General features: G+C 44.3%; 1 protein-coding gene across 1 annotated transcript in view; it reads left to right on the top strand.

The window, feature by feature from the left end:
- The window catches only part of Pdpk1 (3-phosphoinositide dependent protein kinase 1), a 70,904-nt gene that overhangs the window by 3,066 nt on the left and 41,462 nt on the right, over nt 1-26,376 (top strand). Inside the window, exon 2 of the mRNA XM_027940506.2 lies at nt 25,141-25,404. Within this exon, the coding sequence (XP_027796307.1) occupies nt 25,141-25,404 (264 nt within the window). The remainder of the gene's footprint in view (nt 1-25,140; nt 25,405-26,376) is intronic.

Raw genomic sequence — 26,376 nt, 5'->3', positions numbered from 1 at the left:
CCCCCCTTCTGTGGAATGCCCTTGGGCAGAATCCTATATGGTTTTTAGTTCTGTGAGGAGAGCAAGTTGCTTCTAAGGAGCACTGGGTGCAGCAGGTGTGAGGCCAAGGCCACGTGGGCATGCTCCAGACCCACCCGTTGATGACAGGTGGTTATGGGGTATTTAGTGCAGTTGTTTTGAGGCAGGTTCAAAGGACAGTGCATAGGGGAGGAAGTGCTGGTGTGGAAAGTAAGTTTGGAGGTCTTCTCCAAGTAAGTTGAGGTCTTCTCACTTGTGCATTCTTCTGTGACCAGATCACACCCTTCACATGTTCAGTGTGATGGCAGGCTCTTTTACTTGAATATTGCCAACAGGTTCAGTATTCAGTCTCTAGTTAGATCACAGGTAGAGTGCATTTTCTCAGGGTCATGAGGAATGTGTTCTTTTTGAGAGGAGAGAGGCCTGTTTGGGTCGTTGATGGCTGTGGGTTCTATTTCTCTACCTGACCTTGATTGCATTTATATAGTTGTTCAAAATCTTGTTTTCAATGTTTTAGTCCGAAAATTTTCCTGGCGTTTAAACTGAAAGTTTATTCCAAGAGATTTCCAAGCGTTGAATGTGCTAAGAGAGATATTCAGTTCCTTATAAAGGAACTTCAAATCTTTATCAGAGCACCTATTCAGGGTTATGTTTCAATAGTGGGATTACTTAGGGACTGACAAAAGCTGGTTGCTGGTGCTGCAGATTCTGTGTATGGAGAACATGGGCAAGCCTCTCAGCCCACAACTGAGAATGAGTGTGTGGTTTCCACCTGGAGATTTGCCAAGGGGCCTGATGAAGGTGGGTGTGTGATTCTGGATGGCCTGCTGACTTCATTTCACAGACCAGATTGGTGCCCTCTGGGCTGGGGGACGTACCTAGTCTGTTTCAAGTCAGCTTGCTGCCTGCAGGAAATCGAAGTATGTGAAGAGTGGTTTGAAGGTCTCTCTAAGTTGCCTAAGCTGGCCTCAAGGATCTTGGTTCTGGAGGAGCAGGTCTTTTGCACGGACTTGGGGGCGACCTGTGGTAGGTCTGCTCACTCAGAGAAGGCTGGTGTCTCAGTGGGGCTTTGTTCAGAATTCATTCAGTTAAAGGTGTAATTTTTAAAAAATAATTTAAAAAAGAATTTTAATAAATTTTTTAGTTGTAGTTGGACACAATACCTTTATTTTATTGTGGTGCTGAGGATTGAACCCAGTATCTCGCATGGGGGGCTAGGCGAGTGCTCTACTGTTGAACCACAACCTCAGCCTCAAGGTGTAATTTTTATATAGTGAATTTGTTGTGAAAATCCTGTTCTTTGGCTCATTCTTCTATTTGGGAACTGACTTTACTTCAGTAGGAAGGAGTTGTGGCTCCAAGTGACAGTTTCTTGTTAGAGAAAGCTAGTAAGATTTTCAGACTTGAAACTACCTGACATTCTCACCAAGTGCTTGACCTACAGTGGAAATTTTGTGGGGAAAGGGGATTGTGCTGTCTCTTCAATTCTCCTTTCTTATTTTCAGGAGGCTGGGCTTGGGAGGAGAGGGCCTTCATCGCCATTGGACGTTCAGGACCTTGTTCTGGAGCCCAAGTCTTAGGTGTGGTGCCCTTCACTGAGTCAAAAGGGGTCTTTAGTGCTGCAGGCTTGGTTTTAGTGCAGCCAGGGCTGCTGTTCCTCCAGGGAAGGCATGATACATGTAGCCTTTTCCCCCCCACGTTCTGGCATTTCCCTTTCCTTCTTATTTCCCCTTTTCCTGGTGAGGGAACACTCCAAGGACTTGCTGGTTGGGTCCCCAGGTGCCAGCACTCCTTACCCCACTCCTGCCCCATCCCCTCCTCTCCTGACCTGTCACCTTCCTCCTAGAAAGGGCCCTGCTTCAGAAGCCTAGTTGTGGTCCTTTTTCCAGCCTGCATGCCCAGGATAATGTCCAGGACGTTTGTAGCTGCCTCATTCTTGGTGGCTTTTGTCTTCTCCAGGCTCTTCCTCTTTGCCTAAAGAAATTCCCCTCTGTGGAACCTCCCCATCTCATGGTTATAAGCTTTGTCTGAGCAGTCTGCTTTGTGGTGGCCACCCCTTCTTCAGGCCTTGGGTCTGTACTAGATTCTGTTTTGAGTTTCATATCTGCTCTTCTAAAACAGGCTTTCGACTTGTTATGGCCTTGGCTTTTGGAGCCTGGCCTCTTTGCTCCTTTGCTGGCATTCTTCTCATGGATATACCTGTGCATCCTGTGGTGTACAGCTTGTCTCACTGTTTTTGCTTTTGGTTGTTTTTTCTTGCAGTACTGGGGATTGAACCCAGGGTGCTCAACCATTGAGCCATATCCCCAACACACACTTCCCGCACTATATTCATTTGGAGATAGGGTCTCTCTAAGTTGCCTAGGCTGGCCTCAAACTTCAAAACCTCCTGAGTCACTGAGATTACAGGCAAGTGTCACCACCCTTGGTGTAAAGAATAAATGTTAATACATAAGCCAAAGTCTATAATTTATTCAAAACCCTCTAGTTTTTAACATAATGTCCTTTTACTGTTCCAGGAGTTCATCCAGAACACACTACTTTTAGTCCTTATGCCTTCTTAGGCCCTTCTTGCTGTGACAGTTTTTCAGACATTCATTTATTTTTTGATGACCTTGAATGTATATGTGTGTGTGTGTGTGTGTGTGTGTGTTTTGAATCCAGGGGCATTGTTCCACTTGAGTTTCATCCCTAGTCCTTTTTCAAATTTTTAAAAAATTGAGACAGGGTTTTATAAGTTGCTTAGGTTGGCCTTGAACTTTAAATCCTCCTGTCTCAACCTCTTGGGTCACTAAGGTTACAAGCTTGTGCCACCATATCTGGCATAATTGATAGTTTTGAAGATACTGATCAGCTACTGTAGAATGCTCCCCTATTGGGATTTGACAGTGTTTTTCTCATAAGTTGGGGTGTGGGTTTTTGAGAGGAGGGGCAAAAACGTTAAGAGTCATTTTCTTTTACTTTTTTGGGGGGTACTGGGGATTGAACTCAGGGGTACTTGACCACTGAGCCATATCCCCAGCCCTATTTTGTATTTTTTATTTAGAGACAGGGTCTCATTGGGTTGCTTAGCACATTGCTTTTACTGAGGCTGGCTTTGAACTCAACATCCTCCTGACTCAGCCTCCTGAGTTGCTGGGATTACAGGCCTGCATCACTGCCCCTGGCTATACTTTTTAATTTGAGACAGGGTTTTGCTGAATTACCCAGGTTGGCCTTGAACTTATGATCCTTCTGCCTCAGTCTTCTGAGTTGCTGGGGATACAGGCATGTGTCATCATACCCAGCTGAGATAACTAGGTATTTTTTTTGCACAATTGAGTGATAGAATATTGAAATTCAAAATTAAAAGTAACCTAAATCTCAATTTCAGGATGATACCTTCCAACTGTCTTTGCAGTAAGAGGGGTTTAGTTCTTGGCTCTCTGACTGAGGATGGATCTCTTGTGTGGGGAAGGTTGGCAATGGGCCAGTTGTACCCAACTTGTTCCCTATGAGCCTGTCTAGTGTGGCTGTTCTGACATTAGGCTGTGTGCTCTTTGTGAGCAGTGCTTCCAGTATGACTTTTGGGATTGAGAGGGATGTATTTTCTGCCCTGAATGTCAGCACACAGGCAAGTGACGCTTGCCTGAGGAGTGTCTACACAAGTCTTTGTAGCTTCTTTTGCAAAAGTGAAGAATGACTTGGTAGCCTGGGCCTGTAATTTGAAAGCTGCAGCTTGGGGGAACTGAGGCTGATAACTCAATCCTGAGTCTACACTAGATGACTAGCACCTCTCCATCATCTGTATTTTTAAATTTCTATTCATCAAGACCTACCTGAACATGAAATGTTACCTTTCAAAGCCTTTGACCACCAAATGCTGGATTAAAATTTTGTATTGAACACTCAATGTTGTGAGCTTGGACAGATGTGGTGGCAGATGAGGCCTGTGTGGACCATTGTCCTCACATGGTCATACCCTAAGTTCCAAACCTGTAGAAGAGCCTTGTCCCTCCTGGTGCAGTGGAACATGGTCTGTAATCCCATTGACTCAGGAGTCTGAGGCAGGAGGAACTCAAGTTCAAGGCCAGTTTTAAAAATTTAGCTAGACCCTGTCTCAAAAAAATAAAAAGGGCTAGGGATGTAGCTCAGTGGTAAAGCACCCCTGGGTTTGAACCCAAGTACCTCCCCCCCAAAAAAAAAAAAAAGAAAGAAAGAAAAAAGGCTTGTCTCAGAGGTACCATTCTAAGGCAGCTACCCACCCACAGGAGGACTGTTTTCCCTGAAGATCCTGAGGATGGGAAACCTGGAAGTCCTTCTTATCTGAAGCTGTTTTTCTTTTTTGGTAGAAGGGTTACTTCTGGTGGTCTCTGCTACTTTGGGCAATGTCTGAGAGGGCTGTCACCGGGCCTTGACTTTGCTCTAATTTCTAAGATGGTCTGTGGTGACAAGGGGCATGTGCTTCATGGGTAGGTGCAGACACCTTCAGAGTCACAGCTATTCCCCCCAAGATGGTTGTGCAGTTTGTGATCCTGGGTGGTGGGGGTATCCTAGCACTCAGCACCCTAAGTAGTCCTACTTGTTTCAGGGTTTCTGGGTATGTGCCCATGCTGATGTTCAGTGAGCGGGTACTTAGTGACAGACACTCCACCATCATAAGTGGGGACAGGCAGCTGGGCACAGTGGTGCACGCCTATAATCCCAGCAGTTTGGGAGGCTGAGGTAAGAGGTTTGCAGATTCAAAGCCAGCCTCAGCAATTTAGCGAGACTATAAGAAGCAACCTAATGAGACCTTGTCTCAAAATAAATAAGTAAATAAGGGGCTGCAGATGTGACTCAGTGGTTAAGCACCCCTGGATTCAGTCCCTGGTACCAAAAAAAAAAAAAAAAAAAAAAAAAAGATGGGGACAGGCTACATTGGACATCAGAGCCAGCATGTGTTGATACTACTAGCTGACACAACTAGTGTCCCATGGACCTTCTCTGGCAAATGATGAGGTTTGTCCAAAGACAAACCAGTCTTTGGGAGGATTGTTTGAGCTCTGGCTTTGCTCAGCATTTCTTAGGAAGGCTTGCTTTGCAGAACCACAGCAGCCAGATCCTGGGGAAGCTGGTACCTTAAAACTAATAAAGTATGATAAATTCTCATTCCTAGGCAGCTGCTGGTGCTGACTTCCTTCTTTGAGGTGAGCACTTATTCGTCCTGCATCTGCTGCCAATGGGCTATGACTAATTTTGGACCCAGGCTGAGAGGAGATGCTGTTCCCTCTGTTGCACCATCTCCAAAGTGCACAGCATTTACTGAGCACTTTTTCCATTGTCAACTCATTTTTTTCTTCTTGCTGTTTGGTATTTTTCTTTCATGAGGTTGTGGGTTTTTTTTTTCTTTCTTTTGTACCGGGGATTGAATTTAGGGGCACTCAACCACTTAGCCACATCCCTAGCCCTATTTTGTATTTTATTTAGAGACACAGGGTCTCATTGAGTTGCTTAGTGCCTCGCTGTTGCTGAGGCTGGCTTTGAACTTGCGATCCTCCAGCCTTAACCTCCTGAGCTGCTGGGATTATAGGTATGCGCCACTGCACCTGGCTTTCATGAGTTTTTCATTGGTCAAAATTATAGTCTTCTACTGATTGTATATACATGCTGGTTATTATCAGATATACAATTTTAAAATATGCATCTAAATGTAGATTTTGTGAATGCATTTTATTCTCATTCCAAAAAAACAAAATATGATGTAAATGGTGCTGTTTTTGGTTTTAAGCATTAGCAGACTCTCCTGTGCAGATGCTGCTGGCACTGAACACTGTGTATCTGGGGCAGAAGGTTGAGGAAGACTGGTGGGTAGTTTAGGAGAAGCAGTTATGTACAGAATGTGCTCAGTGTTCCAGGCCTGAAGAAATAGTTTTTTGGGGAGCTGGGGGGCGGTACCAGGGATTGCACCCAGGGCACTGAACCATGGAGCCACACTCCCAACCCTTTTTATTGTTTATTTTGAGACAGGGTCTTGCTAAATTGCTCAGGGCCTCACTAAATTGTTGAGACTAGCCTTGAACTTGGAATCCTCTTTCACGAGCCTCCTAGGTCACTGGGATTACAGGCATGTGCCACCATGCCAGGCTAACCTGAAGAAATTCTTGGGTAAAAAAGTCGGTGTCTACTCAGGAGGATGCAGCAGAAGGATCACAGGTTTGATATCATCCTGTGCAACCTAATGAGACTCTGTCTTTTAAAAAAAAAAATGGGGAATATAGCTCAGTGGTAAAGCCCCCCTGGGCTCAATACCCAGTACTGCAAAAAGCAAAGCCTATGCCTTGCAGCTTGGGGGATAGCCTGCATGGCATTTCTGTCCCTCTGTGAGCCTTGCCAACCAGAAGGGAAGCAGTCAAGAACCTGGTCATTCCAGGTGGTTTCTAAGGAGCAGGGGTGGTGTCCTGCCAGGAGAGGTGGCCAGTCTTCATGTGTCTTCTCCAAAGGCATGTACAGGAAGGACCTGGGCCCTACGGTAAACCCAGTAGGTAGACAGGGAGGCCAGGAAGGAGGGAGGGCAAGGTCTAGTTGCCTGAGCAGGGAAATAGCCAAGAGTGGAGGAAATTCCCAGTAGAAAATGCTATTTTGCACGTGCTAGGATGACCAGGCAGACTCTACTTGCCTGCTACATCTGATTTTTGCATGGAGATTGGGTTTGTTTCCAAACTCTGGGACCTTTGGACAATACAAGCCAAAGAAGTTGCTGGTATTAAGAAATTTTATATTAGATTTTTTTCCTTTTGAGCATTTTCTTTTCCTTTAAAAGCCCTATATTCTTCAAATTGTTGTTGAACATTGATGCTGAGTCAAGTTTTTAATGATCTGGGATTTTTTCAGATCCTGTAAGTTTGTGTGAAGCTATCAAGATAGCTTCCAAATGAAGTGTTTTATTTATTTGTTTATTTATTTGGTACCAGGGATTGAATCCAGGGATGCTTAACCATTGAGCCACATCCCCAGCCCTTTTAATATTTTATTTTGAGAAGGGTATCACTAAGTTAATTAGGGTCTTGCTAAATTGCTGAGGCTGGCTTTGAACTTTCCATCCTCCTACCTCAGCCTCCCAAGTCAGTAGGATTACAGGTGGGTGCTACCATGCCCAGCCAAACGAAATCAGTTTTATTTATTTTTTATTATTTTTTAAATATTTTATTTACATTTTAGTTTTTGGCAGACACATCTTTGTTTGTATGTGGTGCTGAAGATCGAACCCGGGCCGCACCCATGCCAGGGGAGCGCGCCACCACTTGAGCCACATCCCCAGCCCCACGAAATCAGTTTTAAAATAAACTTTATTTTGGAATACTTAAGAGTTCCTGTAATAACCCTACCCAGATTCTCCTAGAGTTAACACCTTACAAAACCATAGCACATCTGTCAATAGTAAGATGTTAACACAGGACTGCACTATTTTTTTTTTTTTCTTTTTGAACTAGGGATTGAACTCAGGAGTACCACTAAACCACATCCATATCCACAGCCATTTTCATTTTTTATTTTGAGAGGGGTCTTGCTGAATTGCTGAGACTGGTTCTGAATTTGTGTTTACCCTACCTCAGGCTCCTGAGCCACTGGGATTACGTGTGTGCATCACTATGCCTGAAGACCACACTTTTAAAAAAAATTTTTTTGGGGTGGGGGTAGTGGGGATTGAATTCAGGGGCACTTGACCACTGAGCCACATCTCCTACCCTATTTTGTAATTTATTCAGAGACAGGTCTCACTGAGTTGCTTAGCACCTCACTGTTGCTGAGGCGGGCATCAAACTTGCAATCCTCTTGCCTCAGCCTTCCAAGCCTCTGGGATTACAGGTGTGGACCACTGCACCTGGTTAAATTTTTTTTTTTTTTAGTTGTAGATGGATACAATACCTTTATTTTTTATTTTATTTTATTCTTTTAAAGAGAGAGCGAGAGAATTTTTAATATTTATTTTTTTTTAGTTTTTGGCGGACACAACATCTTTGTGTGTGGTGCTGAGGATCGAACCCGGGCCGCACGCATGTCAGGCAAGCGCGCTACCGCTTGAGCCACATCCCCAGCCCCAATACCTTTATTTTATTTATTTACTTTTATGTGGTGCCGAGGATCCAGCCCACTGCCTCGCGTACCACTGAGTTACAACCCCAGACCCTGGACCACACTATTGAATGAACTACAGACCTATTTGGGATTTTAGCAGTAATCCTCCACTGCCCCACCTCAATGTCCTTTTTCTATTCTAGATCTTGCCCAGCGTGTCCCATTCTATTTATTGTCACATCTCTTCCTTATTTTTTATGGCTTTGACATTTTTTCCCCATATTTCTATACTGGAGATTGAGCCCAGGTCCTTGCACATGTTGGGCAAGTGCTTTACCACTGAACTGCATCCTAGCTCTTTAAAATGTTTATCTGGAGACAAGGGTGCCTGAACTTGAGATCTTTCTGCCTCAGCCTCCTAAGCTGGGGTCATGGACATGTGCCACAGTGCCTGACACGATTATCAGCTTTGATGCCTTTTCGAGCATTTTTTTCTTTCAGGTGAAGCTGCAGTATTGTTTATTGTCCATCGACCTTTGCCTTGAATCACAAATGAACCCTAGCACTCCTACTTTGTTTGAAGCTTTTAAATTGAACCAAGAGCAGATATTCTTTTAGCACAGATCTTGGAAGAATGTATTTGGGAAAGCCAGGGCTTTGATTTATTTCTCATCCGTTTGCCGAATTCCTCCATTTTTCTCTCCACACTGTGATAGCACAGTCAGGACATAGATTGGCAGGAAGACAGACCAGGGCACCAATAAGACAGGAAAGTACTTTAAGGAAAGTGGTGGCATTGTCCTGGTAGTGATAATTGAGGCATGTAGGAGCAGTGGCTAGGCCCATCAAAGTCTGTGGTTAGGTGCTCATAGTTAGCTTTTAGACAGTGGAATCCCAGACTGACCCATTGCCCTCCCTCCTTCCCTTGTTTCTGGTAGCTAAACTCTAGATGAATGTTGTGCTTGACTAAATAGATCTTCCTGTGCATGTTGAGGATGTTGTGAGATGTTCCTGTGTACTTGGTTGTGAATAGTGTGACACAGTTACTGTGTCTAACTTGGTAATTATTGACCCCAGAAGAAACTCTTTGTTTAGAATTTGCAGGTAAGGCAGTCAAGAGGGAGACCATGTATTTCTGGTGCCTTTTCCGTGCTTGTGAATCTGCTGGAGGGAGTTCCTGTCTTGGCTGGTTTAGGTTTTTTTCCTATTTCAGTAAGGGAATAGCTTCTCAGGATTAAAAACCAAGGTCTGACCCCATGAATCCAGCATTTTCTTTTAGGATCACCTGACTAGAACATCCATCCTTATTACTGTGGTGCCGCCCCCGTCCAGCGCAGGTGGCTGAACTAAGGTCACCGTGTGAATTCGGGGTGATGCAAAATAAAACACAGACACGAAATACCTTTACACAAGCTTCAGGATGGCTTTCCCTGCTTCCTGGCCTCAAGCTCCCCAAAAGGGAATGCAAGAGAAAGTCACGAGAGGCTGATGAGAGAGAGGGAGGGAGGGGTTGTCAAGCATGTTCAGAAGTGAGCTTTTATTTGGGGGGACGCTGTTCTTAGGAACTTCTATCTAAAAAAGACAGGAAGGGTAGGATTACATGGGAACAGGTGAGTGTAACTCAGTGCCAGCAGGTACACCTACACCTGAAGCCACGCCCTGCTATCTGAGTTGGGACAACGCCCAAATCATTATGAAATGGAAATGTAGTAATTGGTCAGAGCCCCCTGCGACAGGACTTGAAAGTGTGTTCATTCAGAGCAGTTTCTCACACTATGGTTATGCATTTACACATGGGATACACTGGGTAAACAAAATCCTGGTCATCTTCAGGACTCTGGGACTTTCCAACAGGCCCCTTCACTGCTCCTGGGGAGATTCTATTCACATGGACAAAGCTATGGACTGTAGGAACAGAGTTGAAGGACAATGGAGAAAGGAGAGGGCAGAACTGGTAAGCCAATGTAAGCAAGGGGAAGGTGACCAGAGCAGCCACATCAATGGCAGGGGTGAAGGCACTGAGGTCTTCAACCCAGCAGAGCACAGACTGTCCTTGAAAGGGTAGGCCAGCTAGGGGACTGGGAGGGATTGGTAGGGCTAGAACCCCAGAGAGGGAAATTCTCTATGAACCACAGATGCCCTTGTGCTTGCCTGTGTGTGCTAGATTTCATCTCACTGTTGACTTGTGAGTCTTGGAGGCTGAGGAGGTTCCTTTAAGGAGCTAGGTCAGAAACTCAAAGAGTGTGGATTAGGTGCCTGGTAGGGCTCTGGTCAGGAGTGGAAATCTGGGCTAGGGTTGTAGCTCAGTGGTAGATTGCATGCCTAGTATGTGTGAGGCACTTGGTTTGATTCTCAGGACCACATAAAAAATAAAAAAATAAAGGTATTGTGTCCATCTACAACTAAAAATTAAAAAGAAACAGGGGGAAGGGGGATCCTTATTAGGTTCTTGCTGGCTCTGAGCTATCATTCTTATTTGCAGACTAGATTATAAGGAAAAACATTTACTGAATGAATTTAATTCCGAAGGAAAGATTCATATTTAAGTGGTGTGTAAGTAATGTGACTTCCGATTAGAAACTTAATTTTTCTTTGTTGTCAACTTTAGCATGTTAAATTATTGATTGTAGCAAAATGAAAGACAAGAGCCTATTGATATTCTTTTCTAAGAACCAATTTCATTGACTAAATTTTTTATTTTTATTTTTTATACTGGTGACTCAATCCAGGAGTGCTTTTCCACCTAGCTGCATACCCAGCCCTTTTAATTTTTTTATTTTGCAATGGAGTCTCATTAAGTTGCTCATTGTGTCCTCCTACCTCAGCATCCTGAGTTGCTGGGATTATAGGCATGTATCATTGCACCCTTCTGAGTAAACACGGCTTCTCCTAGCTCCCGCCTCCAGCCACCTAAAGCGGTGGCAAGGTTTACAGAAGAGACTAGCGAGAGAGGGAGAGCATGCCAGAGAGTGAGCTTTTATTGGGAAACAAAAAATTCAAGGGAAAATCCCATCCAATAAAGGTTAAGGGGGGCAGCATCCCAAGGTCAGGGCCGGCAATTGGGTCTTCAGGTCAGTGGTCAGGCACACCTCTGCACGGACAAACCCTCAGACCTGGGAAGGGGTGTGAGATGGCTTTAACACCGCTGTGTCTAAGTGCCTCTCACCCAGCCAGGGAGGCAACTCAAATCACATGCAAGGATGGCCTCCCACACATCCCTATACTTGGGATTGAACCCAGAGCACTTGACCACTGAGCTATATCCTAAACTCTTTTTATTTTTTATTTTGAGACAGGGTCTCGCTAGGTTGCTAAGGTTGGTCTTGAACTTGTGATCCTCCTGCCTCAGCCTCCTGAGTCACTATAGTTATCGGTGTGTACCACCATGCCCATGCCCAGCTCTGGTCTTTTTTTTTTTTTTTTTTTTGAGAGAGAGAGAGAGAGAATTTTCTTTTAATATTTATTTTTTGGTTTTCGGCAGACACAACACCTTTGTATGTGGTGCTGAGGATCGAACCTGGGCCACACGCATGCCAGGCAAGTGTGCTACCGCTTAAGCCACATCCCCAGCCCTCTGGTCTGTTTTTAATCAAATTGGGATCCTTGCTCCATGTCAGACGTTGTTTTGTCTCCTGTTTTCACGTAACATTTTGCATGTGAGTTTCTTTAAAACTCCTTTGCAGCAGGTGCATAATACTTTTCTATGAGTGAACCATTGTCCTGGCTTTGGACAATTGCATAGGTTGTTTCCTTGGTTCTGGGATTGAGCCCAGGGCCTTGTGCATGATAATTCCACACTCTACCATTGAACTACCCCAGCCCAGGAGTATTTTCTAAATGCATTTTTTTTTTTACACTAGGTCTTGCTGTGTTGCTCAGGGTGGTCTCAAACTCCTGTGTTCAAGTTATCTTCCTGCCTTGGTAGTTGGGATTATAGATATGCACCATTTCATTCAGCTTAACGGCAGTATATATGTTTATATGTTATATGTGTGTATAAACGTGTATATACATATAACATGTTTATGCACAGAAAATTTATAGTGTAGGTGAACATATACATGCAATTCTTTGGAAGGCATAGTACTGGAGATTGAACCTAGGACTTTGGGTATGCTAGGCAAATGCTCTCACATGAGCTATATGCTGTCACCTTAATTTTATTTTGAAATGGCCTCACCAAATTGCCCAGGCTTACCTCGAATTTGCGATCTTCTGCCTCAGCCTCCCCAATAACTCAGATTATAGGCATGTGCCACTGTGCCCCATTTTAATGGGGATACACACTCACATACTCATATATTTTTTGCCGTGCTGGGGATTGAACCCAGAGCCTCATGCATGCCAGGCAAGTGCTCTTACTACTGAACCACATCTCCAGTCCTGGAGATTTTATTTGTTGTGGTACTGAGGATTTAACCCAGGAGTACTCTACCACCATGATACACCCTCTAGCTCTTTTTAAATTTTTATTTTGAAATTGGGTCTCACCAAGTTGTCCTTAAACTTGTGATTCTCCTGCCTCACATTCTCAAGTTGCTGGGATTACAGGTGTGTGTGTAGGTGTGTGTATGTATATAGATATATTTTTTAAACAGGTGGCTATTTTAATAATGTAAATCTTGATCTGAATTTCTGACTGTATTGGCTAGATTCCAGGTAGGGGAGTTGATGAGGTCAGAAGGGTGGAATCTAAGGTTTAACAGGTGTTCAGCCTGCCTCTTGATTCCCTGATTAGCACAGGGTCAGCGTCAGTTGGACTGACCTTCCATTAACTGGGAGGGTTCAGAGCATGGACTATAGTTGAATTCTGCTTCAGAATTGAATATGGCTTTACTGTGGCATGAATATGGCATGACTTGTGACAAGGACCTGCCCTTTGCCTCTTTATCGCTTTCTGTGAAAAGGATGAGAGTTGTATCTACCCACCAAGGTGGTTTTGAGAACTGTAATAATATGTGTAAAATGCTCAGAAGATTGTATTATGAATGGCAAATAATGTTCTCATCAGAAGGTGAGAAAAATGGCATTTTGTTAATTTTATTTTAAGCAATAGTAAAGTTGTACTTACAAAAGTATATATTCTATATATGCAGAGTTTTAAGAATAAAAATGAATGAACTCATATGTATCTACCACCCTGCTTAAAAAATAGGATTTTACCAGTTTCTGAGAAGCCCTGAGTGGCCCTCCAGATGGGAATCCTATCCCCAGTCCAAAGGCTGCTCCTATCCTGATTTTCATGTTGATGAAACTAATAGTATTTGGGGAGAGGGTGTGGGTATTGAACTCAGGGGCACTTTATCATTAAACTATATCCCTAGCCGTTTTTATTTTTCAATTTGGGACAGGTGCTGAGGCTGGCCTTGAACTTGTGATCCTCCTGCCTCAGCTTCCTGAGTCACTGAGATTACTGTCTAGCTCAAGCTCATTTTATGGAAGAGTAAATTATGACACAGAAAGAGGATGGGTTGTCCAGGAGTAAGTTGCAAACATAGAGTTGGACCCTGGTTCTTGATTTTGCTATTCCACTGTAGTTGTTCATTCTATGTGGAAACCTGTGGGGTAGGAGAAGGCAGTGATGACCATTCTATCAACACCCTACCTCCTCTTGTTCTTCATGCTGGGACTAGCTTTGTGGCATTTCCTGGGATGAAAGGAGCTCCTTTCCAGAATGTTCTTAGCCAGTGTGCAGAGCCTACTTGTGTGCAGAACCCCTTTGGAGTCGGCTCGTTAGCACCTCCCACAGCTCCTGCTCCCATGCCACATATTGAATCTAGTGCTAGGCACATGCATACTAGAGTATGCATGTGCGTGTGTGTGTGTGTGTGTGTGTGTGTGTGTTGGCTGTGTTTTGACTGCACCTGTTGCAGTGCTTTCCAGGGCTCCAGAGCATTTGCTGGTATTTAAAGACAGCATGGCATTTTGAGTGTGGGATTCTTTCTCTTGCTGGCTGAAGTGTTAAGCTGCATGACAGTATCTTGACCATAGAAGGCCCTTGTTTCAATCTTGATTACTGTCCTGTGTGTTTGGGAGCTCAGCCTTTATGTAAGATTTTGTTCTCAAAGTTGGGCCTCCTAATGCACTAGGTATTAGTGCAGTTTTATTCACAGGTAAATTAACAGCATTTGGAAAGGGGGTGGGCTTCATTTGGCCCTGAGAGGCTTATGTGGTCTGAGACCTTTGGCTGGGAAAACTTTGTGTATGTGTTTTTGGTGCCATTTAATGGTGTAAGTGCCCATAACCTTTCCCTCTGAGCTTGGCCTGCTCAATCTCCTTGTAAATTAACTCATCAAATCCTCACAACAAGCTTTGGCTTTCCCCTCTGACTTGGAGACAAGAATCTGAGCTACAGACAATGGCTAGTGAGTGGCAGAGTTGGCATCCCAGCCCATGCAGAACAGGAGCCCTAACATTTATGTAATGAATGGATCTGTCCATTCCAGGCCTGGGGCTGGTTCATATGCAAAAGTTTTAGACAGTTTCATAAGGAATGATTCAGCTATCGGATTTCTTTATTCTGATAACGAGGACTTAGATTCTTCTTCACCAGGTTTGTAGGGGGGAAAAAACCTTTTAGGAGCCAAGACATGTTTTGGTAATCTAGCGGTGATTGCTCAAATATTTGGTGTGTAGAGAGCAGTGGCCTCCCCTGAGGCTGGAACTGTTTTCCTGGCACCAGTTCTTGTGTCTTTAGCCTCCAGCTTCTAAAATCATCCTTTATATAAACTCCTTGCTTCATTTGCAGTTTGTCCTTAAAGAGGGATCTGAGGAAATCCAGTCTACCCTCTTCCCCCAACTTCAATCCCCTTGCCTGTCTGATAACAGACCCATGAGTTTTCTCTTTTTATAGTGCTGGGCCTTTTGGGAAATGCTCATTGAATACCTGTTAAGAGTATGAGTAAATGAACTACTGTAAAAGTGTTCTAAATTGCATTTCAAAGTAGAGGGGGGAACTGCCTGTGATTCTCCAACCCTGATGCAATCCTTGTGAGCCATCTTGGATTGGGCGGGGGGTGGGGGGAGTGCTTCTTTAGCCAGGTGTAGGCCAGGCCATGGCTCCTCGCTGAAACCTGGGGGAGTCTGTCATCCTTCTACTTTCTCCTCAGCCCCCTGCAAGACTGACTTGCCATCAGATAATTAAGAACTGTGAGTTGTGCTTTCAAAATATACGGTTCTGTATTTTTTAAAAGTAAGGCTTCATGTACCTGACAATTAGTCTTCTAATTGCTGTCTGCAGCCTTGGAAGACTTGAGGTGTCTGGTATGTGAGGCTTGAAGAGAGGTGGAAAAGAAATCCATGGATCATTTGTTTTCCTTGGCCTCCAAGTCCATTTGCATTTCAATCTATTTGTCAATCACATATTTGTTAGATTTAGCAGTTTTGAATGCCGGTCACTGGGTATGTTGATGTATTGATGTTTTCCTAAACATTCCCTAGCAACTGAGCAGTGTGCTATGTACTACTTTTAAGCCTGTTTTTGGTGGATTTGAAAATGTAATTAGATTTCAAATTAATTTTCCCTTGAGGGTTTCTACTTCTGAAAGGGAGACTGCTGAGCTTAATACTCAAAAAGTAAAAGAAATTGAAACTCTTAAGTTCTTATGTGCAAATTACATGAGACAATTTGAAGTTCTTTGAAAACTTTCATTTGTTTAAAACTTGTCTGTTTTTCTATCAGGCACTTGGTAGTCCTCCTTGAACCCTAGGTGGAAAGGAGTGGTGGGAACAGCTTGGGGAGCCCATGCAGAGAGCTCATGGACACCAGTGATGTGTGTTGACTGTACTACAGGTGTGGCCAGACCCACTTTTTCTTAGGAGGTGCTCAACAGTCTTAACTTTGTCAATGGCACTGACTGTCCTAGCTGAATTAAACTTAGGGGTTTGTCCTTCCTTGATCTCCATAGATCTATCGCATTTCCCTGAGATGATCCAGTTGCAGAAGCTTATCCTGGCAATGACACAGGAGCTAGGAGAGAGGACAGGAGGGAATCCTTGCTGAAGGGGACATTGGATGACTGCCAGGATTGGGGAGTGGGTGTTGTAAGGGTGGTCTGGGAAGGCCTTGGCTGTGGGCAGCCAAGGGTGGAAGACTGCTGGTGAGGCAGGCCAAAGCACAGGTCTCATCTGGATTGGCTGTGCATTTTCATGTGTGTAGGAAAGGCCAGATATCAGATGGTAATCGGGGTTCTTAAGGAAACACTTGTGGAATGAACAGAGGGCCATCTTCTTGTGAACTCTTTTGTCAAAGTGCTTCATTATATGGGATGGGCAGAGGGACAGGGATGGTAGATGGACACATCTAGGATTTTGTTACTTTAAATTTCCCCAGAGACGTAAATTTCAGAAGCTATTGAGTAATGAAAAGGATTTACTTACCATAATTTTGGGTCACCAAATGGGTGGCAAATGGATTGGGCTGAGCTTGGAGGCGATGACTCACCCCCAAGCCCGAAGTTGGCTGGATTCTCAGGCTGCGTGGCCTCTGTAGGGCTGAGGGCTGGAAGGGCTGCTTGGAGTCTGGCAGGACCCTCTTTGGCACACAGGCCACTGGGCAGTGCATGTCCTCCAGAGCAGGGGAGGGGGGGCAGTATCAGCTGTATATGCAGCTTGCTTCCTGCTTAAAAATGCTATAGAATTTGCTCTTTCAAAAGCAGCTATAGTCAAATAAGCTTTTATTTTTCTAAATACTTATTTATGTATTTATGTTGGTATTGGGTATTGAACCTAGAGGCCTTACATCACAGAGCCACATCCTCTGCCCTTTTTATTTTTTTATTTTGAGACCGGGTCTTGCTTATCGCCTTGCTAAATTGCTGAGGCTGGCTTTGAAATTGGGATCCTCCTGCTTCAGGCTCACAAGTTGTTAAGATTACAGGCATGCATCACTGTACCTGGCTTCAAATAAGCATTTAGATTTTGCTTTCAAAGTGAGATTCTCGGGCTGGGGTTGTGGCTCAGTGGGATAGCACTTGCCTTGCACGTGTGAGGCACTGGGTTCGATCCTCAGCACCACATAAAAATAAATAAAGAAAATAAAGGTATTGTGTCCAAAAAGAAAAAATAAAGTGAGATTCTCAAGCTTTTGATTTCACAACTGATGCTTTGAAATGCTTTAAAAAGATAATATTTCATCTTTTCCTTTTATTGCAAATTTAAAATCATTCATAGCCATAGCCAGGCACAATGGTGCATGCCTATAATCCCAGTGGCTCAGGAGGCCAAGGCAGAGGATCACATGTTTGAGGCCAGCCTCAACAACTTAGACTTTGTCTCAAAATAAAAAATAAAAAGGGATGGGGATGTGGCTTGGTAATAAAGCACCCCTTGTTAAAGCCCCAGTTACCACCAAACCAAAAACAAATCAACAAAAAAACATAGCTATGGCAGCAAGTTAGGACTACCTTGAGAGATGGCAAGTGCATCCTGTTGACCCTGTAAAGATTGCTGCCTGGGAATGGCCCTGAGAGGTGCTTAGCTGCCATGCTGTGACCATGGCAGGAAAGAAATTGCAGAATTCCACACAGGCAGAAGGTTGCCATGGACAGGTCTCTCTATCATTATATCCATAAGAGTGTCATGGTGAGGTGACCAGTGTCTGGGAGCCCAGGAGTGGTATGTGACTGTGGGCTTTAGCCTCAGGAGGCACAGGCCCTTATGGGTGGCCTTGTGCCTCATGCTACTCTTTTGTGGTTTGAAGTATCCAGTGGGTGTCAGAATGACCCTATGGGGTGTTTAGAGGTACTGAGGTATCTGGCTGGTACCAGGGGCACTGTCTGGAGGTGGCCGTGCCATGGCCCAGCCACACTTATGTGACTTGAGAGCTGTCCCTACTTCCAGCCCTTCGCACTGACTAGTCCTCTGCTGAAAGTCTCTATTCAGATGTCTTTGGGACTTTCCCCTCCTCCTTGAGTGTTTGCTCAGATGTCACCTGCCCAGTAAAGGCTTCTTTGGTTGAATGTGTACTATCCCCACCCACATAATCCCATCCTCCTTCCCAGTGTGGCTTCTTGAGGGCCTGGACTTGCTTTTTTTTTTTCTTTGTATCTCCAGTGATCTGGCAGTGCAGGCCCTGTGGCAGGTGTTCAGTGGACATTGTAGATCTGAGGGACTGGTGGTACCACATGGTTGGAGGTGCTGGGAAGGCCTTGCCATTTCACATAGACCATGTGATGGACAAGCGGGGGGTGTGAGTCTGTATTACATCATGTGTTGTGTTATTGCCACTTCAAAAATCCAGAGTTCTTTCCACACATCACTTGGATGTTGATTTCAAAATGACTGGTCTCTCTTTGTGGTTCTGGGAATTGAAACCATGGCCTCATAGGCAAGCATTTTACCATCCATGGTCAAAATATAAAATATTTTATTGTTTTTATTTAGACACGGGTCTTGCTAAGTTGGCTGTGTTGGCCTCTACTTGCCAATCCTCCTGCTCCAGCCTCCTGAGCAGTTGGATTAAGGCATGCACCACCATGCCTGGCTGAGTTTTCTTTCTAATTTGTGAAGGCTGCTGCATTTTGAATTTGAAACCTTAGGGGAAAATGAAACTTATATGTGTGAAGCAGGGCTGTGGATGTGGCTCAGTGGTAGAGCTTTGTGTTGCATGCATAAGGCCTTAGGTTCAATCCCCGGTGCTGCAAAAAAATAATAAATAAAAACTTTTAGGGGCTGGGGTTGTGGCTCAGTGGTAGAGTACTTGCCTGGCACATGTGAGGCACTGGGTTTGATCCTCAGCAGCACATAAAAATAAATAAATAAAATAAAGGCATGTGTACATCAGCAACAGGTGCAGTGGCACATGCCGGTAATCCCAGTGACATAGAAGGCTGAGGAAAGAGGATCGCAAGTTCCAGGCCAGTGAGATCTGCAACTTAGTGAAACTTTGTCTTAAAGTAAAAAAAGGGCTGGGCATGTGGCTCAGTGATAGAGCACCCCTGAGTTCAGTCCCCAGTACTGCAGTCAATTAGAGCAGTCAGTAATGTATGATGCCTGTTTAGCTATTGTTATGCTTCAGGTTCCTAATGTAACTATGTTCCCCCTGCCATTGCAGTGTTGTGTCAGCAACTGCACCATTCCTGAGCCCATGGCCACTCTGCCCAAATCCCTGGCCAGCCTGTGCTGTATCTCCATTGCAGCAAGGGATCTGCCCTGGGCCCTCCCAGCACCTATACATGTTTACATAGCTACCTCACCATTGTAACAGGATGGTTCTGGAGCAGGAGGTCAGCTTCTATGGGCAGGGACCATGTTTGACTTCTGGCCATTTCCCCATGCCTTGCTAGCACAGTGGTCATGTTTGCTGAGTAATTGGATGAATAGTGTAGTTCATTTACCTCCTTTAAGAAACTGAGCTGGGATATGACTCAGTTTGTAGAGTACTTGCCTAGCATGCACAAGTTCCTGGGTTCAATCCCCAGTACCACCAAAAAAAAAAAAAAGAAAAAAAGAATTATTGAAGACTTGAATTGGGTGTCAACATACCTTATATACAAACAGAGATATGAAAAATTGTGGTACATATGTGTATTAAGAATTGTAATGCAAAAAAGGTTCATGTATAATGGCATAAATTGACGTGAACATACTTTATATAGAGAGATATGAAAGATTGTGCTCTATATGTGTAATAAGGATTGTAATGCATTCCACTGTTGTTGTGTATTTAAAAAAATAATAAAAAATCAATAAAGAAAGAAAGAAAGAAACTGAGAGCTGGAGATGAGGCTTAGGGGTAAAGTACTTGCCTGGCATGTGTGAGGTCTTGAGTTCAATCCCCAGCACCACAAAAAATTAAGGAAGAAAGGAAGAAAGAAAATAAGTTCTTCAACTGGGAAGTCTTTAAAAAAAAAAAAAAAGCAGCAGCAGCAGCTTTGATAAGTTATTTTGAAATAACAAAAACTGTGTCTTTGAAGAGTGTGGTGTACCTTCAGAAGTCATTCCATATCCTGGGCTAGATATAGCTGGGTGTGCTAAAGGTCCTGGATCTCTTCTTAAGCCTTCTAGAGCTGTGAATGTGAAGTTGCTATGAGCTGTACAAAGAACATAAATGTGCCTGCTGAGGGTGGTTAAAGGGCCTGGGGGGTAGGTTCCTGAGGATGAGTGCAGAAATCCTAGGTGGAGGAAGACGGTGGCTGTAGGTGCTCCCCACTCCCCATTCCTGCCCTGCCATTCTACCTCACCCCTGCATCTCGTTAACCTGGCTGTTGCCTTTTACTTCATGCCCATGAAACAGAAGCAGCTTGACTTAGCTCAGGCTCTAGAGCATTCTGCACCTGCCCATGACCTGTTGATGGTTTCAGACAGATGTCCACAGCAAAGACAGACAACTAACTAGTTTATGTTGATTTATATTAAGGTGCCATGTTTGCCTTCAAGGAGAGGCTTATTGACGCCTTAAGACTTTTCATTGGAAATGTACTTCGGGGGGTGGCTGCAGTTGTAGCTCAGTGGTAGTAAAGCGCTTGCCTAGCATATATGAGGCACTGGGTTCGATCCTCAGCACCACATTAAAAAAAAATTATAAAGATATTGTGTCCATCTACAACTGAAAAAAAAATTGTACTTTAGCTGAGTGACATTGCCAAGTATTTTAAAGGAAAGAGTTAGCATTGGGTACATGGATGTTTATAGTTGAGAAAGACCTGGGCTGAAACCTCTCTCTTGAAATCGGCTCTGGGAAGTGTATGGGATGTACTCTTTGTCTAGCCACTGACTGTCATGGTATATAGATCACCCTCAGGGTGCAGTGCTCATCAAAGACTCATGGGAGAAGCTCCTTTACCTGCTGCTGTGTCTACTGGGTGGGTAATGGCTCTGTCTGTGGAAGGTGACTCCCCCCTTCAGGAAACAGCTGCTCAGGGTGGGCTCTGATGGCTACAGGTCACATGGACTTAGTGTTTCTCCTGTTCTAGTTGTCTGGCTGGTTGTGTTCCTGTTCTGTAGCAGCTTGCTATACCATGGAAGAAACACTGTGTTCTTCATAGTAGCCGGACCTGGGTTCCTTGGTGTTCTTTTCATCCCTATTTCATGCTGAGAGTTTGCTTTGTTAGTTTAAAAAAAAAATCAGAAATTATTGGGTATAATCTTACAGCAAGTGAAATGTCAAAGGCTGGCATTTGGAAACAGCATTGTCAAGCAGAGTTCCAGCCAAAACCTGTGTTGTGACCAGCTGAGCCAGGAGTCCAAGAGAAATTGGACCAGACAAATACTGGCGCCTGGGTGGCGTTTCCTCAGACACGGCCCTGGGTGCCTTTCCACTTGGTGGGGAGGGGATGGCATGCCAACTCTCATAAGGAGGACAGCTTCTACCCAGACCTTCAGGTTCATGGCATCTTTGCTGGTTTGGTGTACCTCATCCTCTGCTGCTGAGGCAGCAGCTATGTCACCTCAGCCTCTATGTGGGCTCAGTTCCTGAGGCTTTCCTCCCACTGCTTTTGCACCCTCTTGAGCCACTCCTACCCTCCCTCCTATGGGCTTGTAGGCTCTTGGGTTCCTTAAGTGTGCTTGGTGTTATGCGTGTTCTTCCCCAGTTCAGTGTCTCTCACCTTGAAGTTACAGCCCTTGATGGGAATCTCACTACCATTTTATGCTGTTTGTATCACAAAACTAAGTTTTGTCATTTCCAAAACATTGTATTAGGATTTTTAAGGCTCTTCTCAGACTGAAGATACACCTTATCCTCTCTGAGGATCCTGGTGATCCTGTCCCTGGGCGTAGCTGAGCTCTGGAGGGGCTGCTGAAGATCTCCTAGGGTCTGGCAGAGTCTGTGAGTCTGGAGCAGGGTTCTCAGTAGGAACCCCTGTCAACCCCTGGGTCTGATAATTTTTTGTTGTGGGGGCGTTATCTTCATTCTAGGATGTTTAGCAGAGTCCCTGCCTCTGCCCACTAGATGCTAATAATACTTATTTCCTCCCCCAAGTATGACAACCCAAAATGTCTCTAGTTTTTGCCAAGTCTCACCAGGGGGTGCAAAACTGCTCTGATTGAAAGATTCTGCAATAGAATATGTGCCAGGACACCTAAGTTCTTCGGACTGAGCCCTCCTGGTGATGTGAGTAGCACTGCATCTCTCCTGGCTTTAGCATGGCCCTGTGCCCAGCAGTTCCCAACATGAGCCACAGGAGAGGCAGCCCTAGGACTATGCCCATGACTAGCCAGGCAGTTGCCTGCTCTCACACCCACTGCTTATGTACTGAGCACATGCAGTCCTCTGGAAGGAAGGAGTTTTGGCGGCACATCTAGCCTAATCAAGTGCTTTTGGGCCCAGGGTTTGAAGTCCTCTTCATCAAAACTGGTCAACATGGAGTGGCACACCCATAGTGAAAACAGCTGCTCTGAAATGCCACCATGGTTGTCTTTTTGACTCAGTTGAGTCTTACTCAGCTATCCCCCAACACCAGTAATAGCAAAACACACTTCCTGTCCTTTGAATCTCAGCTCTGATCTCTAGTCTTTTCACACATGTGAGTGTTTTCCATGATGCTTACTCTCCTTTGTGGACAGATGTTAGCAATGTGGCAGTGATGCTCTACTTCCTCTCATGTCAGTCCTACCTGATGTCTTGGAGTCTGTTGGGACAAGTCATGCTGTCAATTCATCCCTGTGGTTTCTAATAACACCCTCCACTGGTCTGGCTGGCAACTGTCATGGAGTATGGGAGTTGTGGGGTCATACCACCTAGTTTTGGTGCCTGGACGAGGGGCTTGCTGAGCCCAGGTTAGGTACACACTTCCCCCTTTGAGGGCAGGGCTTTCTTGTGAGCATCCATTCTAACGGCCTTTATATATTATTTATTTTTTATATTAAGACAGGATCTCACTAAGTTGCCAGAACTGGCATTTACCTTGTGATCTTCCTGCCTTGGTCTCCTGAGTGGCTGGAATTATAGATGAACTTTTTTTTTTTTTTTTTTTAGTACCAGGGATTGAACCCATGGGCTCTTAACCACTGAGACAAACCCCTAGGCGTTTCTATTTTTTATTATAAAACAGGATCTTGCTGAGTTGCTGAGGCTGACTTTGAACTTGCAATCCTGCCTCAGCCTTCCAAGCTGGTGATATTACAGGCATGAGCCACTGTGCCCAGCACACTTTTTGGGTTTTAAGGAAACAATGCATCCTCTTGGACATCTAAATTGAGGCTACTTTTATTAGTTGTATTAATAAATTTGTTTGTCTTTTTTGTGCATTTTATGGTATCAAGATGTGTACCTCTTCTCTTTTTTTTGGTTGGGGGGTATTAGGTATCAGGGATTGAACTGAAGGGCACTCAACACTGAGCCACATCCCCAGCCCTATTTTGTATTTTATTTAGAGACAGGGTCTCACTGAGTTGCTTAGCACCTCACTGTTGCTGAAGCTGACTTTGAACTCCTGATCCTCCTGTCTCAACCTCCTGAGTGGCTAGGATTATAGGTGTGGGTTGACTGAGCACCTTTTCTTGCTTTTGGTGGCTGAACTGTTGTCTTGTGGCTCACTCTTGATTATCGTGGGTCCACCTGTGTTTCTTGTCTTTTTTGTTTGTTTTTTTTTTGTTTTGTTTTGTTTTGTTTTTTACATTAATTATACGTTAGTAATTGGGTTCATCCTGACAAACTCATACAGGAATGGAATTTGATTGCATTTCAATCTCCCCAATCCCTCTCCCCCACTTTTCTTTCCTGTGTTTGGAATGTTTACTACCTTTCTGGAGCCCTGGCTGCTGCTTCTCTGTACATCATTCCCTGTTTATATGGAAAGAGAAAAATCCTTGTCTGTCCTTATAAACAGATGTGCAAACAGTTTAAGAAATAGCTGTGTGTCCACACTCCCTTTTTTATTTGAATTATGAAAATTGAGCATTCAGTTGTCTTCAGCCTTTTTCCAGGGGGCTGGTGCTGGGTACTGACCTAGGGCCTTTGCACATGACTGCTCTACCACTGAGCTACATCCTTTTTAATTTTTATTTTATTTTTATTTTTATTTTTTATTATTATTTTTTTAATATTTATTTTTTAGTTTTAGGTGGACACAATATCTTTATTTTATTTTTATGTGGTGCTGAGAATCGAACCCAGTGCCTCACGCATGCTAGGCGAGCGTGCTACCACTTGAGCCACATCCCCAGCCCCTTTAATTTTTATTTTAAGATAGGGTCTCAATAAGTTGCTGAGCCTGGCCTTGAACTTGTAATCCTCCTGCCTCAGCCTCCCCAGTTGCTTGGATTATAGGTATGGTCCACCACCCATGGTCAGTTTCAGGTTATTCTGATCAGTTTGTTTTTAGTGTTTGAAAGGGCCATGTGTTGGCCAGTGACAACCTGGCAGGCTGCTGTCCTGTCCTTCTATCCTATGGGGACGGTTGGGGAGACTTTGATTTTCAGATGCAGCATGGATTTTAGAAGCACATTGAAACAAGTAAGGTGCCCTCCTAGGTTCTTTAGTGGGCAGGAGTATGAAGACCTGCACCTGGGTGCTCCAAGTTCATTTTGTATTTTATATCACAGTCTAGTAATAAGTGGGCCTGTGTCATCATTGTGAGAACATGAGGGGCAGAGCGGGGGAAGGGGCTTTTCTAAGCATGAGTGCAATTTTCACATACTGCAGATTTAACTTTAAACACTTATCTGATTTTCTCAGTGCCCACTTCCATTTTTAACTGTGTTCCCCCTGAGGCTTTCATGTTTCAGTGTCTCATTGACAACTGTTTTGTTGTTGTTTTGTTGACATTTGCCTAATTGCTTTCCAAAATAATTTTAACAGCCCCACTGGTTTTTGGTGCCAGCTGCAGTATGAATATGAATGTGCTTGCTCTATCATAGTCTTGCCAGCACTGGGTGTCTCTGTGTATTGTAAACACAGTTAATCACTGCTCTTATCTGCTCATCCCCCATAATTAAAATTCACAGTGCTGTCTTTGGTTGCCTTAGTTTGGCCTTAGAGATTTGGTTGGAGACTCATGCAGCACTGAGAGAGAATTGAGGAGTGGTGGCTGGTGTGAGCAGGGGAGAGGGTAGCAGCCCCAGAGGACTGAAGAAGGTCAGACTTCAGTCCATGTGTGCTGGACAGTGAACCATTTGTCTTACCTTTCTCCTCTGTGTCCACAGTATGACGCTGTTCCCATTCAGTCCAGTGTGGTATTATGTGCCTGCCCGTCTCCATCAATGGTGAGGACCCAGACTGAGTCCGGCTCCGCTCCTGGCATTCCTAGCAGTAGCAGCAGGCAGGGCCCCACCATGGACAGCACTACAGCTGAGTCCCGGCCAAGCACTAACCCCCTGCAGCACACTGCCCAGCCACCACAGCCACGCAAGAAACGGCCTGAAGACTTCAAGTTTGGGAAAATTCTTGGCGAGGGCTCTTTTTCAACAGTGAGTATGTTCTGCTGTTGCTTGTTAAATTACCATGTTTCTCTTGGGAAGGCCAACTGTTGTGAAACTAAGAGCTAGGCCACCTGAATGCAGGTAGCATTCTTCCTGGGAAGTGCTCCCAGGCTTCTTCCTAGTGTCTGTCTCCCGCTAAAAAGGCCACTGGAGTCTTCTAGACTGGCTTCCACAGCAGACCACCAGGAGTGTGTCTAGAATGTCTAAACCTGATTTTGTAGATGAAAACTTTATAAAGCATCTCTTGGTGGGCGTGATGGCATACTTATGTAGTTCCAGCACCTAGGAGATGTGAGACAGGAGGATTGCTGGAGCCTCAGAGTTTGAGACCAGCCTAGGCAACATAGTGAGACCCATTTCAAAACATCTCTTGCTGGGATTGTAGCTCAGTGGTAGAGCCCTTGCCTAGCACAAGTGAGGCACTATGCTGGATCCTCATCACCTCAAACAAACAAACAAATAAATAGATAAATAAAACAAAGGTATTGTGTCCATCTACAACTAATGATTTGCGGTTGTGTTTTTAAATACAAGTTAATTTCATTCTAACCTGGCCTTAGCAGGTTACATTCTTTATTCTCCTGTCCCAAGGAAGTTTTTGTGTTCCTGAGATTGAAAGTTAGTATCTTTTCAGACATTTTTTTGTTACAACTAATGCTTTTTTTAAAAAAATTTTGTAGTTGTAGATGGACAGAATGCCTTTATTTATTAATTTTTATGTGGTGCTGAGGATTGAACCCAGTGCCTCATGCATGCTAGGCAAGCACTTTGCCACTGAGCTACAGCCCCAGCCCAACAATTAATCCTTTAAAAAAAAAAAAAAGTCTCTTGATTTTTGTTTGTTTTAATATATAAATTAGATTTTTGGTGGGCTGGGGATGTGGCTCAAGGAGTAGTGCGCTCACCTGTCATGCACGCAGCGTTGGGTTCGATCCTCAGCACCACATATAAAATAAAGAT

This window comes from Marmota flaviventris, chromosome 19 (genome assembly GCF_047511675.1).
Source record: "Marmota flaviventris isolate mMarFla1 chromosome 19, mMarFla1.hap1, whole genome shotgun sequence".
NCBI lineage: Eukaryota > Metazoa > Chordata > Mammalia > Rodentia > Sciuridae > Marmota > Marmota flaviventris.
The sequence above is the reverse complement of the archived record's forward strand: the minus strand, read 5'-3'. Positions and strand labels throughout refer to the sequence as shown.